Source organism: Labrus bergylta, chromosome 18 (assembly GCF_963930695.1).
Source record: "Labrus bergylta chromosome 18, fLabBer1.1, whole genome shotgun sequence".
NCBI classification, from domain to species: Eukaryota; Metazoa; Chordata; class Actinopteri; order Labriformes; family Labridae; genus Labrus; species Labrus bergylta.
In genome coordinates, this window is record NC_089212.1 from 5270006 (window position 1) to 5285641 (window position 15636).

Consider the following 15636-nt stretch of genomic DNA (forward strand, 5'->3'; position numbering starts at 1 on the left):
GAGGCGGAACGTTCCCCAAGAAGGCGCCGGTCCAGGAAGTGGCATGCGAAGGAAGAGGACAGGGATTCAAAAATGTCCTCAATTCGGGAAATATTGCGGTTAATTATATAAATGCTTAGACGTGGTTGTATAAGAAGGACATGTCTCCAATTAGAGGTTGTTCTGGCTTTTAAATAATTAAAATAAGTGAATAATTTCGCTCTTATGTTTCTGGTTCGCGTGTAACAGGGACTGTTTATCTCTGCTGAAATACAGCTGATCCTTTTGACTTTATTGAAGCACTAAGGAGTTGTAAGATGAGTTGTGTTGGTCACTTCATGTACAGTAGGTGTTTGTTTCACCTCAGTAAAGTGAAAACATCGGTGCCCTGGAGAGGCAGCCAAAAAAGACTGTTTAGCTCTACAGAAACCTGCAGGACTGTCATGCCTGCCTGGGTTATAGATAAATATGGAGGCAATGATGTGCTAAGATTCACTAAAAATGCCAGCTTCCCCATAATCAACTACCCCAATGAGGTCATAGTCAAAGTGTCTGCAGCAGGACTGAACCCACTGGACGTCAGCATGAGAGGTGAGTCTTCTTTAAACTTACATCTCTACATTATACATGAAGGTCAGCTGTACAAATGTGTCACGATTGTAAAACACATTTGCCAACATCACTTAAGTAAATGCAAAAATATTTCGTTATACACGAAACACTATTTTCTGAAAAATCCAAAAACATTTCACTTACTGCAAAATAACATTCTGCTGCAGAAGTTTAAATATTTTTCACAGGTGAAATAGCTTTTGGAGAGTATGAAATATCTTTAACAGACTTTTTGCATGTTAAATATTTTACACAGAAGGTGAATGTTTTGCATGTTTGCATTTCGAATTATTTGCGTTATGTTTCACTGACTATTTCTCTTCTATACGCTGCAGTGTAACACAGTGCACACACACACACATCATGCACAGTGAAGCTCTAATATTCCAGTGAAGCAACAGTGAAGAAAATGCAGTTTTATTTTGAGAGGAGCAGGTCATGGATCATGTCAAAGTGTTTGGTATTCAAAATAAATACAATCAAACCCCCCCCCCCCCCCCCCCCCCACACACACACACACACACACACACACACACACACACACACACACACACACATACTACAGAGATATAACATTCATTAAACCTTTCCCCCTTAGTTTAGCGTCTCAGCCTGCTTACATTTTCTCAGCACTAACAAAGTAAAGCTGAGGCCGATGGTAAAGTCATACATTTTCCTGGTAAATACATTAAAGGCATTCAGTGTTCTCTAATGACCTTTATTATTCTGTCATGTTGAACTGTTCTGACGCTCTAAACGTGGATATAATCAGAGAGTTTATCTCCCCCTGTCAGGTGGTTATGGCGCTGCGACACTGACTATGAAGAGAGACCCTCTGAACATCAAACAGTCCGGCAGTGAGTTTCCTCTCATCCTGGGTCGGGACGTTTCTGGGGTCATCATGGAGTGTGGCCTGGATGTGAAGTACTTCAGAGAAAGGGATGAGGTAAGAATATAAAAAAAAAAAAAAAAAAAGGTATTTCTTATACTGGTCCATAATAAAGTGGTGTGTATCAGTTAGGCCTTGGATTTAGTAAGAATCCAGAGGTGTGACACACATATGATACAGGAGCTATCATTCAGTATATAGAGATATTGGAAGCAATGACAAACTAATTTCTGATTTCTGCTTAGTGTTTTCAAAAATAAAATGCAATGTCAGCACTTCTCTTTATGAAGTCTGAGCAAAGCACTTAAAATCTGCACTAGTTAAAGTATTCATTAAATAAAAATCAGCAGTTTTTCTGAGAATTGATAGAATTATGAAAAACACATTTGTGTGTGGTACCCCAGTGGATGAATATGTTTCTGGAATATCACATGTAACAGGCAAATACAACCTGCAGAGAACCTCCCCTTGTTTATAGAAACAACTTGTTCCTGCACACACACTGAGTCATGCATGAATAAAGTATGAGGGTGAAGTTTATCGTCAGGTGTGAAGTAAACAAAAACCTGAAGCTGCGGAAACCACACAACATGTTAAAGAGAGAGGAGAACCATTCAGAAACATCACGTAAATTGTGGTGATGAACAGGAAGGCTCAGAGCAGAGTCAGTGTTCTGCAGTATCACTCTGAGCATGTCGCTGGTTGAATCACCTGTATTTTCAGGTGTAGTAATACAGGACTGTTCTTGGCTGACATCAGGCTCTGCATTGCCAGTCGAGCGTTATCACCACAGCGTGTCTGAGCTCATGGGATCAGCTCGTACACTTCTGGCCTCTTTGTCCAATCTGTCACACGGATCCGTTCCTCCAGGATTATGCACCATCGTCCTGGCCTGATTTAGAAACATGGCATGACTCGGGGCCTTTTAACGTCTTAGCCCAAAATGACCTCAAAGTTACATCGGCACATCCCATGAGGCATCAAACCAATCAGTCGATCTTTAATTGTATGGCGCCCATTCATAGGACATTTACATTTAAAGCTACAGACACAGAAACGGCCTGTTCTGAGCAGAGCTGAAATTTATAGGCTTTGTTTAGTTGAGAGTACAAATCGCCTTGAAATTAGTCTGTTTTTCTTTTTTGAGTGGGGATTTTAAGAAGTTAAAATCCATCAGCGCCTCCATTTTCTCAGGAAACTAAGAGTGTTTGGTGTATGTAAAAACATTATGTTCATTTTTTACAGAGCAACAATAGAGTCCATTTTACGGTATGGCATCACCAGCTGGTTTGGTGTTTTAACAGTAAAATCTAAAGCTCAGATCCTCAGCCTGGTTAAGACAGCAGGCAAGATCATGTGAATGTGTGCCCCTCTTACCCCCCAGGATCTTTTTGAGCAGGCCACAATCACACAGGCCAAGGGCATTTTATCAGACACTTCCCATGTATTGCACTCCAAATATGTTTTGCTGAACTCAGGGAGAAAGTACAGGGTTCCTCTGTGCAAACACAACTGCTTCAAAAACTCACTAGTCCCTTTTTCAGCTAAGCTCATTAATGAGCAAAAAATAGAGGAGGAACAGAAAACCAGGAGGCCCCCAATGTACCGATAACTGTAGATATGTATGTATGTATGTATGAAACCGTCGGGAGTGGCATGTGCACAGAGTGCGTGCGTGTGTGCGTGTGTGCGTGTGTGCGTGCGTGCGTGCGTGTGTGTGCGTGTGTGCGTGTGTGTGTGTGGATACGTGGGCAGACGCTTGGGTGAACTGTAGCACGGATGGGCTCAGTGTTTTTTGCACATTTGTAATTACTGTTTTTATGTTGTTTTTGACGCTTGCAGTTGTCCATGCAGCAATTTCCCAGCATCCTAGACAAATTTCTCACTAGGGAGATGAATAAAGAAACCTTGAACCTTGAACCTTAAATTCAGCACCAAAAAATAGTTGACTTACATAAGCAACTCTGAAAACAAACCGTTGAAAATCAAACGTGATACTTTCAGAGGGGATTTGACACTTTACTGTGTATATGAGGGTACAACTCTTGACCACGAGACCAGGATGTTCTTTCTGTTTGTCTGTAAGTGTCTCTCTGTGTGTCTCCCTTTAGGTGTGGGCTGCTATTCCACCGTGGAAGCAGGGCAGCCTGTCGGAGTTTGTGGTGCTGAGTGCTAATGAGGTATTGTTCCTCTGATGGTCTGAATGATTGTTTCACGCTGATGCTTATATGATTCATCACATTTATTCATTGAGTTTTAGGGCCTTGCAGGTCTTTTGCAAGGATGCATTTGGGCTCATTATGTCCTTATTGGAGAAACAAGACAGTGAATAGAGTCGTAAATCGGGGAGAAAGAGAGCGGGGAATGACATGCGGGGAGAGGTCGGATTAGAACCTGAGCCGCCTGCTTCGAGGTCAAAAGCCTCCGTACATGGGGCGCACAAACTAACCTCTTGGCCACCGGCTCCCCGCACTTTATAAATTTAAACCTCAGCATATCAGAAAATGTAAAACCTATGAGGGATTCATTTTGGTGTTTTGCATTTTTTTGAAAGCCTAGTAGTGGCTTAAAAAAAACAAGAAACATGTACTCAATCATCTTTCTGATGGAGTTTTTTTTTTAATGTGACATATTCATGACTTTGTCTGCAAATGAAAAGTCTTACTGCTTATCCTGAAATAATGCAAATAAAAACAAGTGCAGGATTTGATAATCTACTAAATCAGGCACCACAATGCTCGTACTCAGAGCATGTTTACTATCTCTCAACTCAAGGAAGTGCTGTATTCAACTGTATTCATTCTAAATGTGTGTTGTGTTCAGGTGTCCCTCAAACCACAGTCTCTGAGCCATACCGAGGCAGCCTCCATCCCCTACGTGGCCACCACCGCCTGGTCCGCACTCGTTAACACCGGCGGGCTCAGCAAGGACAACTGTGCCAAGAAACGGTGAGGGACACACGGACAGACATTGTAACACACTCCATGTCCGCCTCCTGTAAGAAGCTGCCGCTCTTTGAAGTGGCCAATTATTTCCCTCCATCCAAGCTTAGCCCCCCGTTAGCCTCACAGCTCCATAATGAGCCTCAGGGTGCTCTGCTCCTCTGGCAGCCTCCCTGTGAAGTTGGAGCCTTAAAGCCCCGAAGTTCAGCTGACATGAATCCTAATGAGGGAGAATCTGTGCAACAATAGTGAGGAGAACATTGTCGACACATTTTTTTACATCTGTCTTTTTCTCCTCGCCTGCAGGATTCTGATCCTTGGAGGATCCGGGGGAGTGGGAACATTTGCTATACAGGTACGGATGTCATCATGTAACAACCTGTTCTAAATATAAAATATATTAATATTTTCACAAGGCCTCAACAATAAACTGCAGTTTTATCAGTATCAGAATATCAGTATTTGCAATAAGCACATTGCAAAGTCTGAATGTATCACAGCAGATAGAAACTGTTATTTTAAGTAAATGAGCAATGCTTTCTTCAGCAGCATGCTTACACCTCACCTGATAATGGCCGTGCTCGCACCATTTAGATACAATCAGATGAAGCTAAAGTAAGCTATCTGCTACCCTCAGGTAAACAGAAATAGAATTTGGATTTGGGAGGGGAAAAGGCAGCAATAAAATGGTGTAATACATAAAGACTTAAAGGGGACATATTATGAAAAATCCACTTTTAGTGTTTTTGAACATATATTTGGGTAACCTGAGTGTCTACTGACAAACAAAATGTGAAATAAACCCATCCAGTCCTTTGTTTGTGGTCTGCATAAGTCTTACAACACAGAGAAAAATGCTCCGTTTCAAATGTGCTCTCCTTGTGATGTCACAGTGGGATTCTGGTAAAAAAAAAAATCCCCTCCCCTGATATCTCCACCCATAGACTCCACCCCCAGCCTAGAGAGAAACTTTTGCACAGGTCCGCCATTTTTATTCTCGCTACAGAGGAGTGATGTCTACCAGGAAAACTAAGGGGGGGAGGAGCTCATGACATTTAAAGACACACACACACCAAAACAGAGCGTTCTGAGAGAGCTGGTTTATACAGGGTCACAAACCTCCTCTGGTGCTTGATTCATGTTATGTTTTGACCAAAGCACAGCACAGATGTTTCATTTAGACCACAGGGGACTGTTTGAAAAGGTGGAGAAGGGGGATGATATGTCCTCTTTAAATAGAATTTGGATTCAGGAGGGGATTCAGCAGCAATGACAGGTATTGTGTTATACATGAAGAACAGCACACAGACATAAAAACTGTTACTTATAGCTAATATGAGCTCATTAATAGCTGTTTAATTATCACACTGTGTGTATATATATATATATATATATATATATATATATGCTTTTGATATCGTGTGTGAAGCCCTTTGAATTGCCTTTGGTGCTGAAATGTGTTATATCAATAACCTTGTTTTGCCTATATGGTTATGGCAATATCGATCAACGTTATCACACATTTCTTACTTTTTTTTTTTTTCCACATCTTGCGGGCCTACTATTCCCCCACACGCTGTGCCAGCAGTGTAATAATAAACACGAGCGCTGATCATGAAATAAACAGTGGTGTTGTGAACGTCTGTTTGGCCTGTCGGGTTTCAGACTCGTCCACAGGCCTCTCCTCCTGACCTGAATACTGTAGCTCACATTACACACACGTAACACTCATCAATCATTCACCGTCTGTGCGTCTCAAACATTTGGCTTACATTCTTCTCCCTTAAATAATCCAAACCTGATCTTGCATATGACTGACATGATATCAATGAATACATCAATAAAGCAATTATTGGAACGATGCTTTGTGTACAGATGCTGAAGGCCTGGGGAGCCCATTTAACTGTTACCTGCTCCCAGAATGCCGAGCGGTTCGTTCGGGGCCTAGGGGCGGACCATGTGGTGGATTACACTGCTGGACCTGTGGAGGAGCCGCTCAGAGCTCTAGAGAAGTGAGATACCCCACCTTACACACACACGCACACACAACCACTTGTTACCAAGGCAACATAGTCTCCCCTGTTGCAGCTTATTAGTGCATCTCCCCTCTTCTTGTCATCTTCCAGTTTGTCCCTTCTCCTCCCTACCAGTAATTGTAACTTCCATTTTCTTACTCTTGCTCAATGACCCCCCAAAACATTCTGTCAGCTTCTTTTGCCTGTGTATCTATTTTTTACCCATAATACCCCTCTTCCCTCGTAGATTCGACCTGATCCTGGATAACGTCGGCGGGGACACGGAGCGTTGGGCGCTGAATCTGCTGAAGCCGTGGAGCGGAGCCAAATATGTCACCCTTGTTACACCGTTCCTGCAGAACACAGACATGCTGGGCATCGCTGACGGCATGCTGCAGACTGCTGCAACTATGGCCACCAAAGCTGTCAAGGTAAAACCTTTAAAGAACAACACCATGCCCTTTGATTTATTGAATATTTTTAATAAACAGCAGCTCTATTTCAGTATTTATCCAAATGAGGATGTTGACCAGAGGGTGCTTTATGAAAAGATCCATTAATGAACTACACCAGTGGTTTCCAACCTTTTTTCCTTGGAGCCCCCTCTACTTGTATCTTAAAAGCTGAGCCCCCCCCTCACACACACACACACACACACACACACACACACACACACACACACACACAAAGTGCTACATTGCTGTCAAAAATGAAGATAAACAGAAGAGGCCTAAAAAAAAGGAGAAACATCACCAGATCTAATTTTGACAACTTCAGAACAGCCAAAGCCTCCTCCCCTCGGGGGTCCCAGACCCCAGGTTGGGAACCAATGATCTACATCACTCTATGTTGCTGCAGGTAATTCTGCCAATAGGAGCGTATTTATCTCTATTCTAACACACAATGTATACAAATCTAGGATCAACTTGAAATATTTGATTCTAAAGATTTGTATCTTTAGAATCAAATATCGTATATATACCATACAAACAGTGCAAAGTTTTATCTGCACAGTTTCATTTGAAAAAGGATCACAGTGTTGACACAGCGAGCTGAAGATCATGACTCAACTTCATGACACAACACAACGCCATCCATCCTGAGAGGGCGAGATTAGCACATACTGTATACACGCTAGAGCACATTCAGGGTTGACCTCTGTGTTGAGTAAAGAATATGTATACATGCCTCTTGTTCTTCTTGTGAATGTTGCTGCTTACAGCTTTTTGTGTTAGTAAAAACTATAAAAAAGGAAATGCTCACACACTTTTCTATGCCAAAAGAAACAATGAACATTAGAATGATTCAATCCAACATGAACTGAATGTTTCATAGAGATCAAACCTTTACTGAAACATTTAACACAGATTGTGTCTATGATCTTTTCTATGAATAGTTAACTTCTACAATCAGAATGAAGAAATCACAACTGTATTTATTCTGCACACTTGACGGCCAAAAGTCTGTGAACATCCCAAGGAAGTGTGTGGACACCTTCCTTCAGATGACACACATAGGGATTGCAGAAGACTTCATTACTAAACCCCAAAAAAACCCAGCTCCTTGACATACTGTCACACTGATTTACTGAAAAAGATTTTCTCACAAGACTTTGAGACCTGGTTAGTTAACACATCAGTTATTTCCTTCAATCAACAATCCTGTCGGTGGCCACTGCGGTGAAAATTATGCAGAGCAGAACTTGCTCGCTGTGCATTTGTGGCATTTGTGGCGTGTGTGTGTGTGTGTGTGTGTGTGTGTGTGTGTGTGTGTGTGTGTGTGTGTGTGTGTGTGTGTGTGTGTGTGTGTGTGTGTGTGTGTGTGTGTGTGTGTGTGTGTGTGTGTGTGTGTGTGTGTGTGTGTGTGTGTGTGTGTGTGTGTGTGTGTGTGTGTGTGTGTGTGTGTGTGTGTGTGTGTGTGTGTGTGTGTGTGTGTGTGTGCCCGTTTCACATCCGTGCACTCACCACATTTTTCCACTGAAGATAAAATACATGCCTCAATGTCGGTGCAGCAACAAGCGAACCAAAAAGTGAAAAAAACATCTTCACTTCCTTCCTGATTCTTTGATCGGTTACACCTAAAACCAAAAGAAGTGCATCAAGGAGAGGAAGTATAGGAGCACATGTGTGAGGTAGGAGAGTTATATGTTCACTGCAAGAAGCTACCTCAAAAAAAACGGAGAAAATATTACCTTAAAGTATCCTCCAACAGAAAAATATAAACACTATGAAAGTTCAGAGTTTATCTATGATGAATTAAATGAAATATATAAAATGCTTCTAAAAAGGCAAAGAGCGGGATTCATGTTTTTATTCTGTCTCTTAACTGGACAGCTGTCGCTCAGTCGGTCGTCTCTCAACTGGAAGGTCGAGGGTTCGAGCCCCAGCTCCTGCAGCAACATGTCCGATGTGTCCTTGGGCAAGACACTTAACCCTGTATTGCTCCCTCTGCTTCGTCAGCGGTGAATCAACATGTATGAATGGATTAGTTAATTGATCCTGCTGTCCTCTTCCTTTTCATCCAGTATCCCTCTGTCATCCTCTCCTTTGGTTAATTTACTTCGGTTTATGTTTCACTCATTCTTGTCATGAATGCCACGGTGAGGAGTAATGAAGTGGTGATGCAATAAGTCAAACTGGCAGGTGAATCTATAAAGAGCGATATTTAATATTGATACTTGGTGCCAGTATGTGGATTATTGTCTTGCATGTATGATTTTTGCTGTTAATATTTTTATATTTTGTCCCACCCCTGGCATCAAAGAATCTACAGATATCTTCAAACTAGTGCAAAAAATGTATTTGTCTGACAGAAGGATAGGATTGCTTATATTTAGCATCTCATGCTGTCACCGTCATCTTGAAAGATCTGAAGGGATCGAGATCGAGACAAGACCCTAAATATCAATTGAAGATCATCATCTTGTGTTTAGGAGGCGTGTCACTTATTTAGACCAAACTACAAATGAATTGAAGTTATTTGTTCTTTTAGAAAGGGCCGTTTTCCCTTCTAATCACAGTACTGATGTGGAATAATAGCCTGTCAGTGGTGCCCTTGACCGGTCTTGGTTTAAAATCTGGAATCCGCCGAGGCCGAGTAAAAAATGCTTTCGATTCTGTTGATTCCCCTAATGTGCAGCTCTCTAAGGTGGATATCCTCAGTGTGGTACGTCTGACAATAAAACAGTGAGCTCAGTTTAGAATGACAGTTGCGGTTTCGTTTCTGACTTCCTCACTGCCTTCAAAGTAAAGCAGGACTTAAAAACTTGTCGTGAATTCGAAACTGAAGAAAGTAAGGCAGGATGGAGGGGAAAGTAAGAAGTTGGGACAGCCCCAGCGAAACTTTGCCCTTTTCTTTTCAGAGTGTGTGAATGTCAAACTCTGGGGTTTGCCCCAAGTGCTGAAAGTGTGAGGAGCAGAGCTGTACTCCATCACTGCTAATTCTTTCCTATATGTCCTCTATCCTGTCCGTGTTAGAGAAGTGTGCTGCGTCTTTTCCCTCTCTTGCAAATCCTCTTCCTCCTCACAGTGAGGAAAGTGTTTCCTGCACTGAAGTGTCTTTGTAGTGCTGGAGAAGTGCTCCGTTTTTAGTTTCCATAGTAGAGAAATCAACAGCTGTGTCCCATTCACATTTTTGAACTTCCTCATAAGATTCTTTATGGGCACACCTTGGGCCTCATTCAGTCAGTGTATAAGAGTTATATCTACTCTACAACAGCATTGTGTCTCACATTTTGTCTCCAGTCAGACCTCAAATGTGACACAGATTATCCAGACTGACGCAGCATGATTCTGTTTGTTTCAGGTTTAAAAACATCAAATATGGAAAGAAGTGTTGTCAAAGTACCAGAGCTTTAAGTGTCAATACAATACAAGTAGAAATCAAATAATATGAATACCTGTTTTGTTAACGCAGCCAAAAAAATAGATCTGAAAAACTATTCCAACTAGCTACATTTGTATTATTATAAAACAGGAGGTTTTGAAAAGTATCCATTTATAAAAAACTTTTGAAAACTTCAATGGAAAGACACTCACAGCAGGATGATGTCACATTGAGGTATAAAGGAAAGGAACAGGAAGCTCAAACTACTGCACATCTTCAGGTCTCACCTCCTGTTTCACTCGCGCACACACACACACACACACACACACACTTTACTTTGTCTGGTTAAAGAAAAGCAGGCAGAGCGCCAACAGCTGGCGTGTTGTCACTGTGTCCTCGTTTTTATAAAGGCCTCAAGGAAACATGTGAAGTAACTCTTTTCTTCCCTTCAACACACACACAGACACACACACACACACACACACACACACACACACACACACACACACACACACACACACAAATACAAACTAATGTAGGTCAACCATAATAAAATGGAATCCAGCTCAGCAGTTAGGGGAAATAGGATTAATCACCACCCAGTTGGTGACACACATGATCCTCTTGGTTTGAGTCATGAAAGTGTAAATGTGCATATGTTTATTATATACACGCATACACATTAATGTATGTGTGTATGCTGTTGTACAAAGACAGGGAAATAAGTGATGAGAAGGATCAGAATCCGATTTATTGGCCAAGTATGTGGGCACATACAAGGACTTGGGCTGGTTTTACATTCTCTCAATGTACAGGCAAATGTAGCACGCATTATAGAAATAAGACATCAGGTGATAAGATAAGAGAAACTTTTGTTTATCCCACATGGAGGAATGCACAGTGTCACAGCAGCAAAGATCAACACATACCGTACATGTATCCATAAATGACACAAACTTACATACTCACACTCAACCGGCACATATTTTTAGATTAAAAAAAAAGTTAAATCAAGTAATACAATATGTAAAATAAAATATTCTCTTCACTTTTATCATTCCTGTTCAGGTGAAGCCTCCTGTCTTCCTTAATGTTCACATATTGTTCCCAGAGCTGGACTAAGTCTCTTACACTGTAAAAGTTCCCTTATCCACATTCTCAATGTGGGAGCATCCATACGTTTCCAACGTAGTGCAGTAGCTCTCCTGGCTTGCAGAAGTCCAAAGTCCAGTAGTTTGGTGTGTTTGTGCGTTTGTGTAAAGTCCTCTGGAAAATATTCCATGCACACAGAGTTTGACATACAAAGGAATTTTTGTTTTAAAAACCTGTGACAAAGATTTTAAAATACCTTTCCAATAGTCCTGAATCTTTGTACATGTTCATAGACAGAAAAAAAGTAACGCAGTGCACAATTAAAAAACGGAGGAGCTCAAAACCGAGCTGCAGTTGTTACAAATGTATTCTGAACATTCACAGTTGTATTAAAAAACACATTAATGCACACAGTGAACTTAAGAGCCTTTCTTCATGCTTTTCCTCTCACTCTTGTTTTCTCACAGCACCTCGTCAGAGGAGTTCACTACCGCTGGGGATTCTTTGCACCCAGCGGTCCTGCACTGGATGAAATAAGGGCGATGGTGGATGCAGGACAGGTAGGGTACATAATGTCTTCTGTCAATATTCAGGGCACACAATGTACAGAAACTATGTTCCCTATTTACAGTCTAGTGTTCCTTCTAGATTATTTGCCATTGTGATACCCCTCAAATCTTGATTGGAGTAAAGAAAACCGAGCAGCATCCAGAAAACGATTGTTTGAAGAAGCTCCATCTCTTAACTGATACGTCTCTGTTGTTTGTAGCGTGATTCAAATGTACCCTCACATCTTGTATTAGCTCTCTGCTCACCCTGCATCATTCTGCTCTCTGTCAGATCCGGGCTGTGCTGGATGAGACCTTCAGCTTCTCGCAGGTCCCTCAGGCCTTGGAGAAAGTGGAGAAGGGTCACGCTCGAGGAAAGACTGTGGTCCAGATCAGCAAAGGAGGAGGCGACTTATAGCACTGACTCTATGAGAGACATTTTTGAAATGAACTCAATGAAACAAAGACTAGAATTTAAAGGTATGCGGTTTGGAAACAAAGTACAAATTTACTATAATCACTGTGTGTGTTTCTTTGTCTATGGGTTTTGTTGCTTTACTGAGCGTGTCATAAGAAGATAATACTTAAGAACTACAATAATTAAGAACTACAGATGTGCGTGGTTGCTTATAATTACTCAGTCTTTTTATAGTTGTTAAGATAAAGTAAAGTAAAAAACAGTAAACATATGAGGTCTGTCAAGGTAATATAACTGAAAAAAAATGGGTTTGGACAAGAACCAACCTCAGGTGTGAGAAAGGAAGTCAATGCTGTGGTGCAGAAAACTGCAGTTCCTTGAGTGTCCACATGAGGCTGAGTCTAAAGCCCCAGCTGTCCTATTAGGCCCATATTCAAATGTCCACTTCACAGCAGGAATTAACATGTTTACAGATAGGTTGTAAAAAACTAATTTGCTACACAAAAGCTAATTTCTTTATCGGTTCACACTGCAGGAGGGAAGATTTGTTTAAAGCTTATCTGTTTTGATTTGATAATCCTAAGAGTCAGGCAGATTATGGGCTTTACTGAGTTGAGGAACCAGTGGACACATTGTAGCTCTTTACCCATGCCTTGCCAAGAGGCGTACCTCAACCTCTTGGCTTGTTTCTAGATTGAAGAAAAGGTAGGTTGAGGTAGCATTTGAAACAAGGCGTGCACAATGGTTTCGGGCAATGTTCATTCTGTCTTTTCCCACAAAAACGTCAAGGCAGTTATAGGTACACAGAGTTTAAAATAAAGCAGCCTAATACACAAAATCCTCTCTTCATGCATAGTAACAGGTTTTCCATTAAGCCAAAAGACATCATTAATATTACACATATCACTTTATTCCAACAGGTTTCAGTCTTCAAAGTTAAGTTGGATCAATGTCTCTCCAAAAACAGTTTTTTAACGTAGAAAACATGACTAAGCGGTTGTCAAAGACATGATGAGGTGTTCTTATACAGCAAAACAGAATTTGAAATAGTTTTTTTGTACATACTTTATTAATCCCAGAGGAGAATTTCTGTTTTTTTACACTCGGTTATTGAGAGTCATGCTTCTCACACACATTGGCCCGGATCACACACAAACAGGAACTGTGTGCATGCATTCATGGAGAGTTGTCAGAGTGGGCTGCTACACAGGGAGCTTGTCAGAGCGGTTGGGGGTTTGATGCCTTGCTCAAGGGCATCTCGGCAGTACTCTGGAAGTGACCTGGCACCTCTCCAGCCACCAGACCATCTTCCATACTTTGGTCTGCATCGGGACTTGAACTTGACCCCCTGGTTCCCAACCCTACAGACTGAGCTACTGCTGCCCCCCCAAATGACCGACATTTAAAGTGTGATGTTGTCATTTAATTAAAAAGTAAGTGATCTAAGTCAGAGTTATTTCCATACTGATAAGAATATGTGAAATACCTCCAATATTCTCTGAATTAGTCAGTGTATGTTTGTTTACGCAGCAGTCTCATGACTCCATTTATTAGCCCGAAACTCTGTCACTTCTCATTTTTTCTTATTGCATGTCTAAATTGTAACTTCAGCTTCTCTATTTATTTCAGAGCAAGTGTTGTTTGTTTTAAATGCAGAGTGCTCTGCAGATCTAAATCAATTCCACTCTTAATCTATGAAAGATGAAAAAAGTAATTTGACCTTCAGAGTAATAAAAGAAAACCTAAACCTAATAAAAGAAATGACATCCACAACATGACTTCTTCAATGTCCTGAGAAAAACAATATTTTATTTAAAAAAAGACAAGAAATCAAATCAGATCCTTATCCTCATGTATAACAGTTCTTTCTTTTACATTCACATATTTACAATCAGCAGGGAGCAGAATCTTTTATTGAAGTTCTGCTAAGAAGGTCAAACTATACACTTAATGATTCTGTACAAACTAAAGTAGTGAAGAATGGTATGTATGAAAAGATAAAAAGCTAAAAAAAACTCTAAAAGATATCAAACAATTTACAGGAAAATAACTGGACAGAGATCTTTGGAGTGAAGGCACAGCAGACTTTAGATTGCAGCTGACATTTTAAAGTATACATTCATATTTGTCAACATTTCTAAAGAGCAGACATTGGACCTCTGCAGAAAAAAGAAGTACCATGAAGTAACAAGCAGCATTAAGACAGGGCAGAGTTCTCACTAAATGCAGTGAAAACAGAGAGTGGGGAGTCAAAGTCTTTGGTGTATAATGTTTCTAAACTCTGAAAAAGACATCAAACGACTGGATGTAGTGTTGAGACAGTTAATCGTTGCACTCCTCATCAAGAGTCAAAAAAAGACGAAAGAGTGCAGTTTTAAATGACCCGCTGGGTTCATCTCTTCGGTGTGGGCGCTACGGTGGAGCTGCATCACAGGGCTCAGTGCCTCTGGCGGAGCTGCAGCAGGGGGACCACAGATCACAGGATCACCAAAGTCCACCTTTGGCTTAACTTGCTCTCATCGAAGGTGTTGATGATCACCTGGTTTTTGTCATACTGTTGACCACCTAGAGTGAAAAACAAGTAAACAGAAGTCATTAAGAATAGTTGTGTCTGCATGAAGTTGCATCAATTACCACCACTATCTGCTCTGTCTAAAAGTCCCCTGATTACAATAATGATTGTACTGTTCAAAGTAATGTACAGAGTGTCGTAAAACACATGATGAAACTTCAAGTGTGACATCACTTGTGAGTAATGTTGCACAGTATCCACCGTCTCTGAGCAGACGGTAACATTTTCACTCTAACTGCATGCAGCTGATTTGCGCAGAAAGAGGTCGATTTAGCCTTCAATAAGTTCACAATTGCTGCAGCACTAAAGCACAGGGATGTTTTTTTGCGGTTAGGGCAGTGCAGTTAGGGGAGCATGTTTTGTCATTTGCGCAGGATAAGTTGGTCCAATAGCTGCCCAATTTTCTGTGAATTAGGTCCATTTTAATTTTTTTGAATTTTATTTCATTCAAACAAACAATAAAGTTAGGAAAAAACAAACAAACATAAATGAAATGAAAAGGAGCAGAAAGAAGACTAATCTTATTATATCTGCCCCTCTTTCAAAAAGCATTAATTAAAACATCAGTGTATAACAAATTAAACAAATTAGACTATTGACAACAGGTGGTAAATTGTGATATATCCTGTCACTGCACCACCTCAACACACCAGCAGAGGGAGCTGTTGGATTAGGATTTGGTCTCACCCATATACTGGAGTTGTACTACACAGGGAAGTCTAACCTTTCTTCTTTACATTTTTT

The 15636-nt window shown here is 40.9% G+C and overlaps 2 protein-coding genes across 2 annotated transcripts in view; one reads left to right on the forward strand and one right to left on the reverse strand.

Annotated features, from left to right (window-relative positions):
- The first annotated feature begins 22 nt into the window (after positions 1-22).
- On the forward strand, positions 23-12419 carry rtn4ip1 (reticulon 4 interacting protein 1). The gene is made up of 9 exons (XM_020660937.3): positions 23-570; positions 1386-1537; positions 3592-3660; positions 4304-4428; positions 4729-4777; positions 6298-6434; positions 6685-6868; positions 11822-11914; positions 12195-12419. The coding sequence occupies exons 1-9, from the start codon at positions 297-299 to the stop codon at positions 12318-12320; spliced, it is 1209 nt and encodes a 402-aa protein (XP_020516593.2). The 5' UTR covers positions 23-296; the 3' UTR covers positions 12321-12419.
- Positions 12420-14099: 1680 nt separating this feature from the next.
- The window catches only part of crybg1a (crystallin beta-gamma domain containing 1a), a 49385-nt gene continuing 47848 nt past the window's right edge, over positions 14100-15636 (reverse strand). Inside the window, exon 23 of the mRNA XM_065966118.1 lies at positions 14100-14885. Within this exon, the coding sequence (XP_065822190.1) occupies positions 14797-14885 (89 nt within the window). The 3' untranslated portion in view covers positions 14100-14796. The remainder of the gene's footprint in view (positions 14886-15636) is intronic.

Bases quoted from the DNA above. Each gene is read 5' to 3' on its own strand.
- rtn4ip1 (XM_020660937.3), top strand. From the start codon at position 297: ATGAGTTGTGTTGGTCACTTCATGTACAGTAGGTGTTTGTTTCACCTC. The intron at 3,661-4,303 runs GTATTGTTCCTC...TGTTGTGTTCAG, and splicing joins TGGTGCTGAGTGCTAATGAG to GTGTCCCTCAAACCACAGTC. The intron at 11,915-12,194 runs GTAGGGTACATA...GCTCTCTGTCAG, and splicing joins CGATGGTGGATGCAGGACAG to ATCCGGGCTGTGCTGGATGA.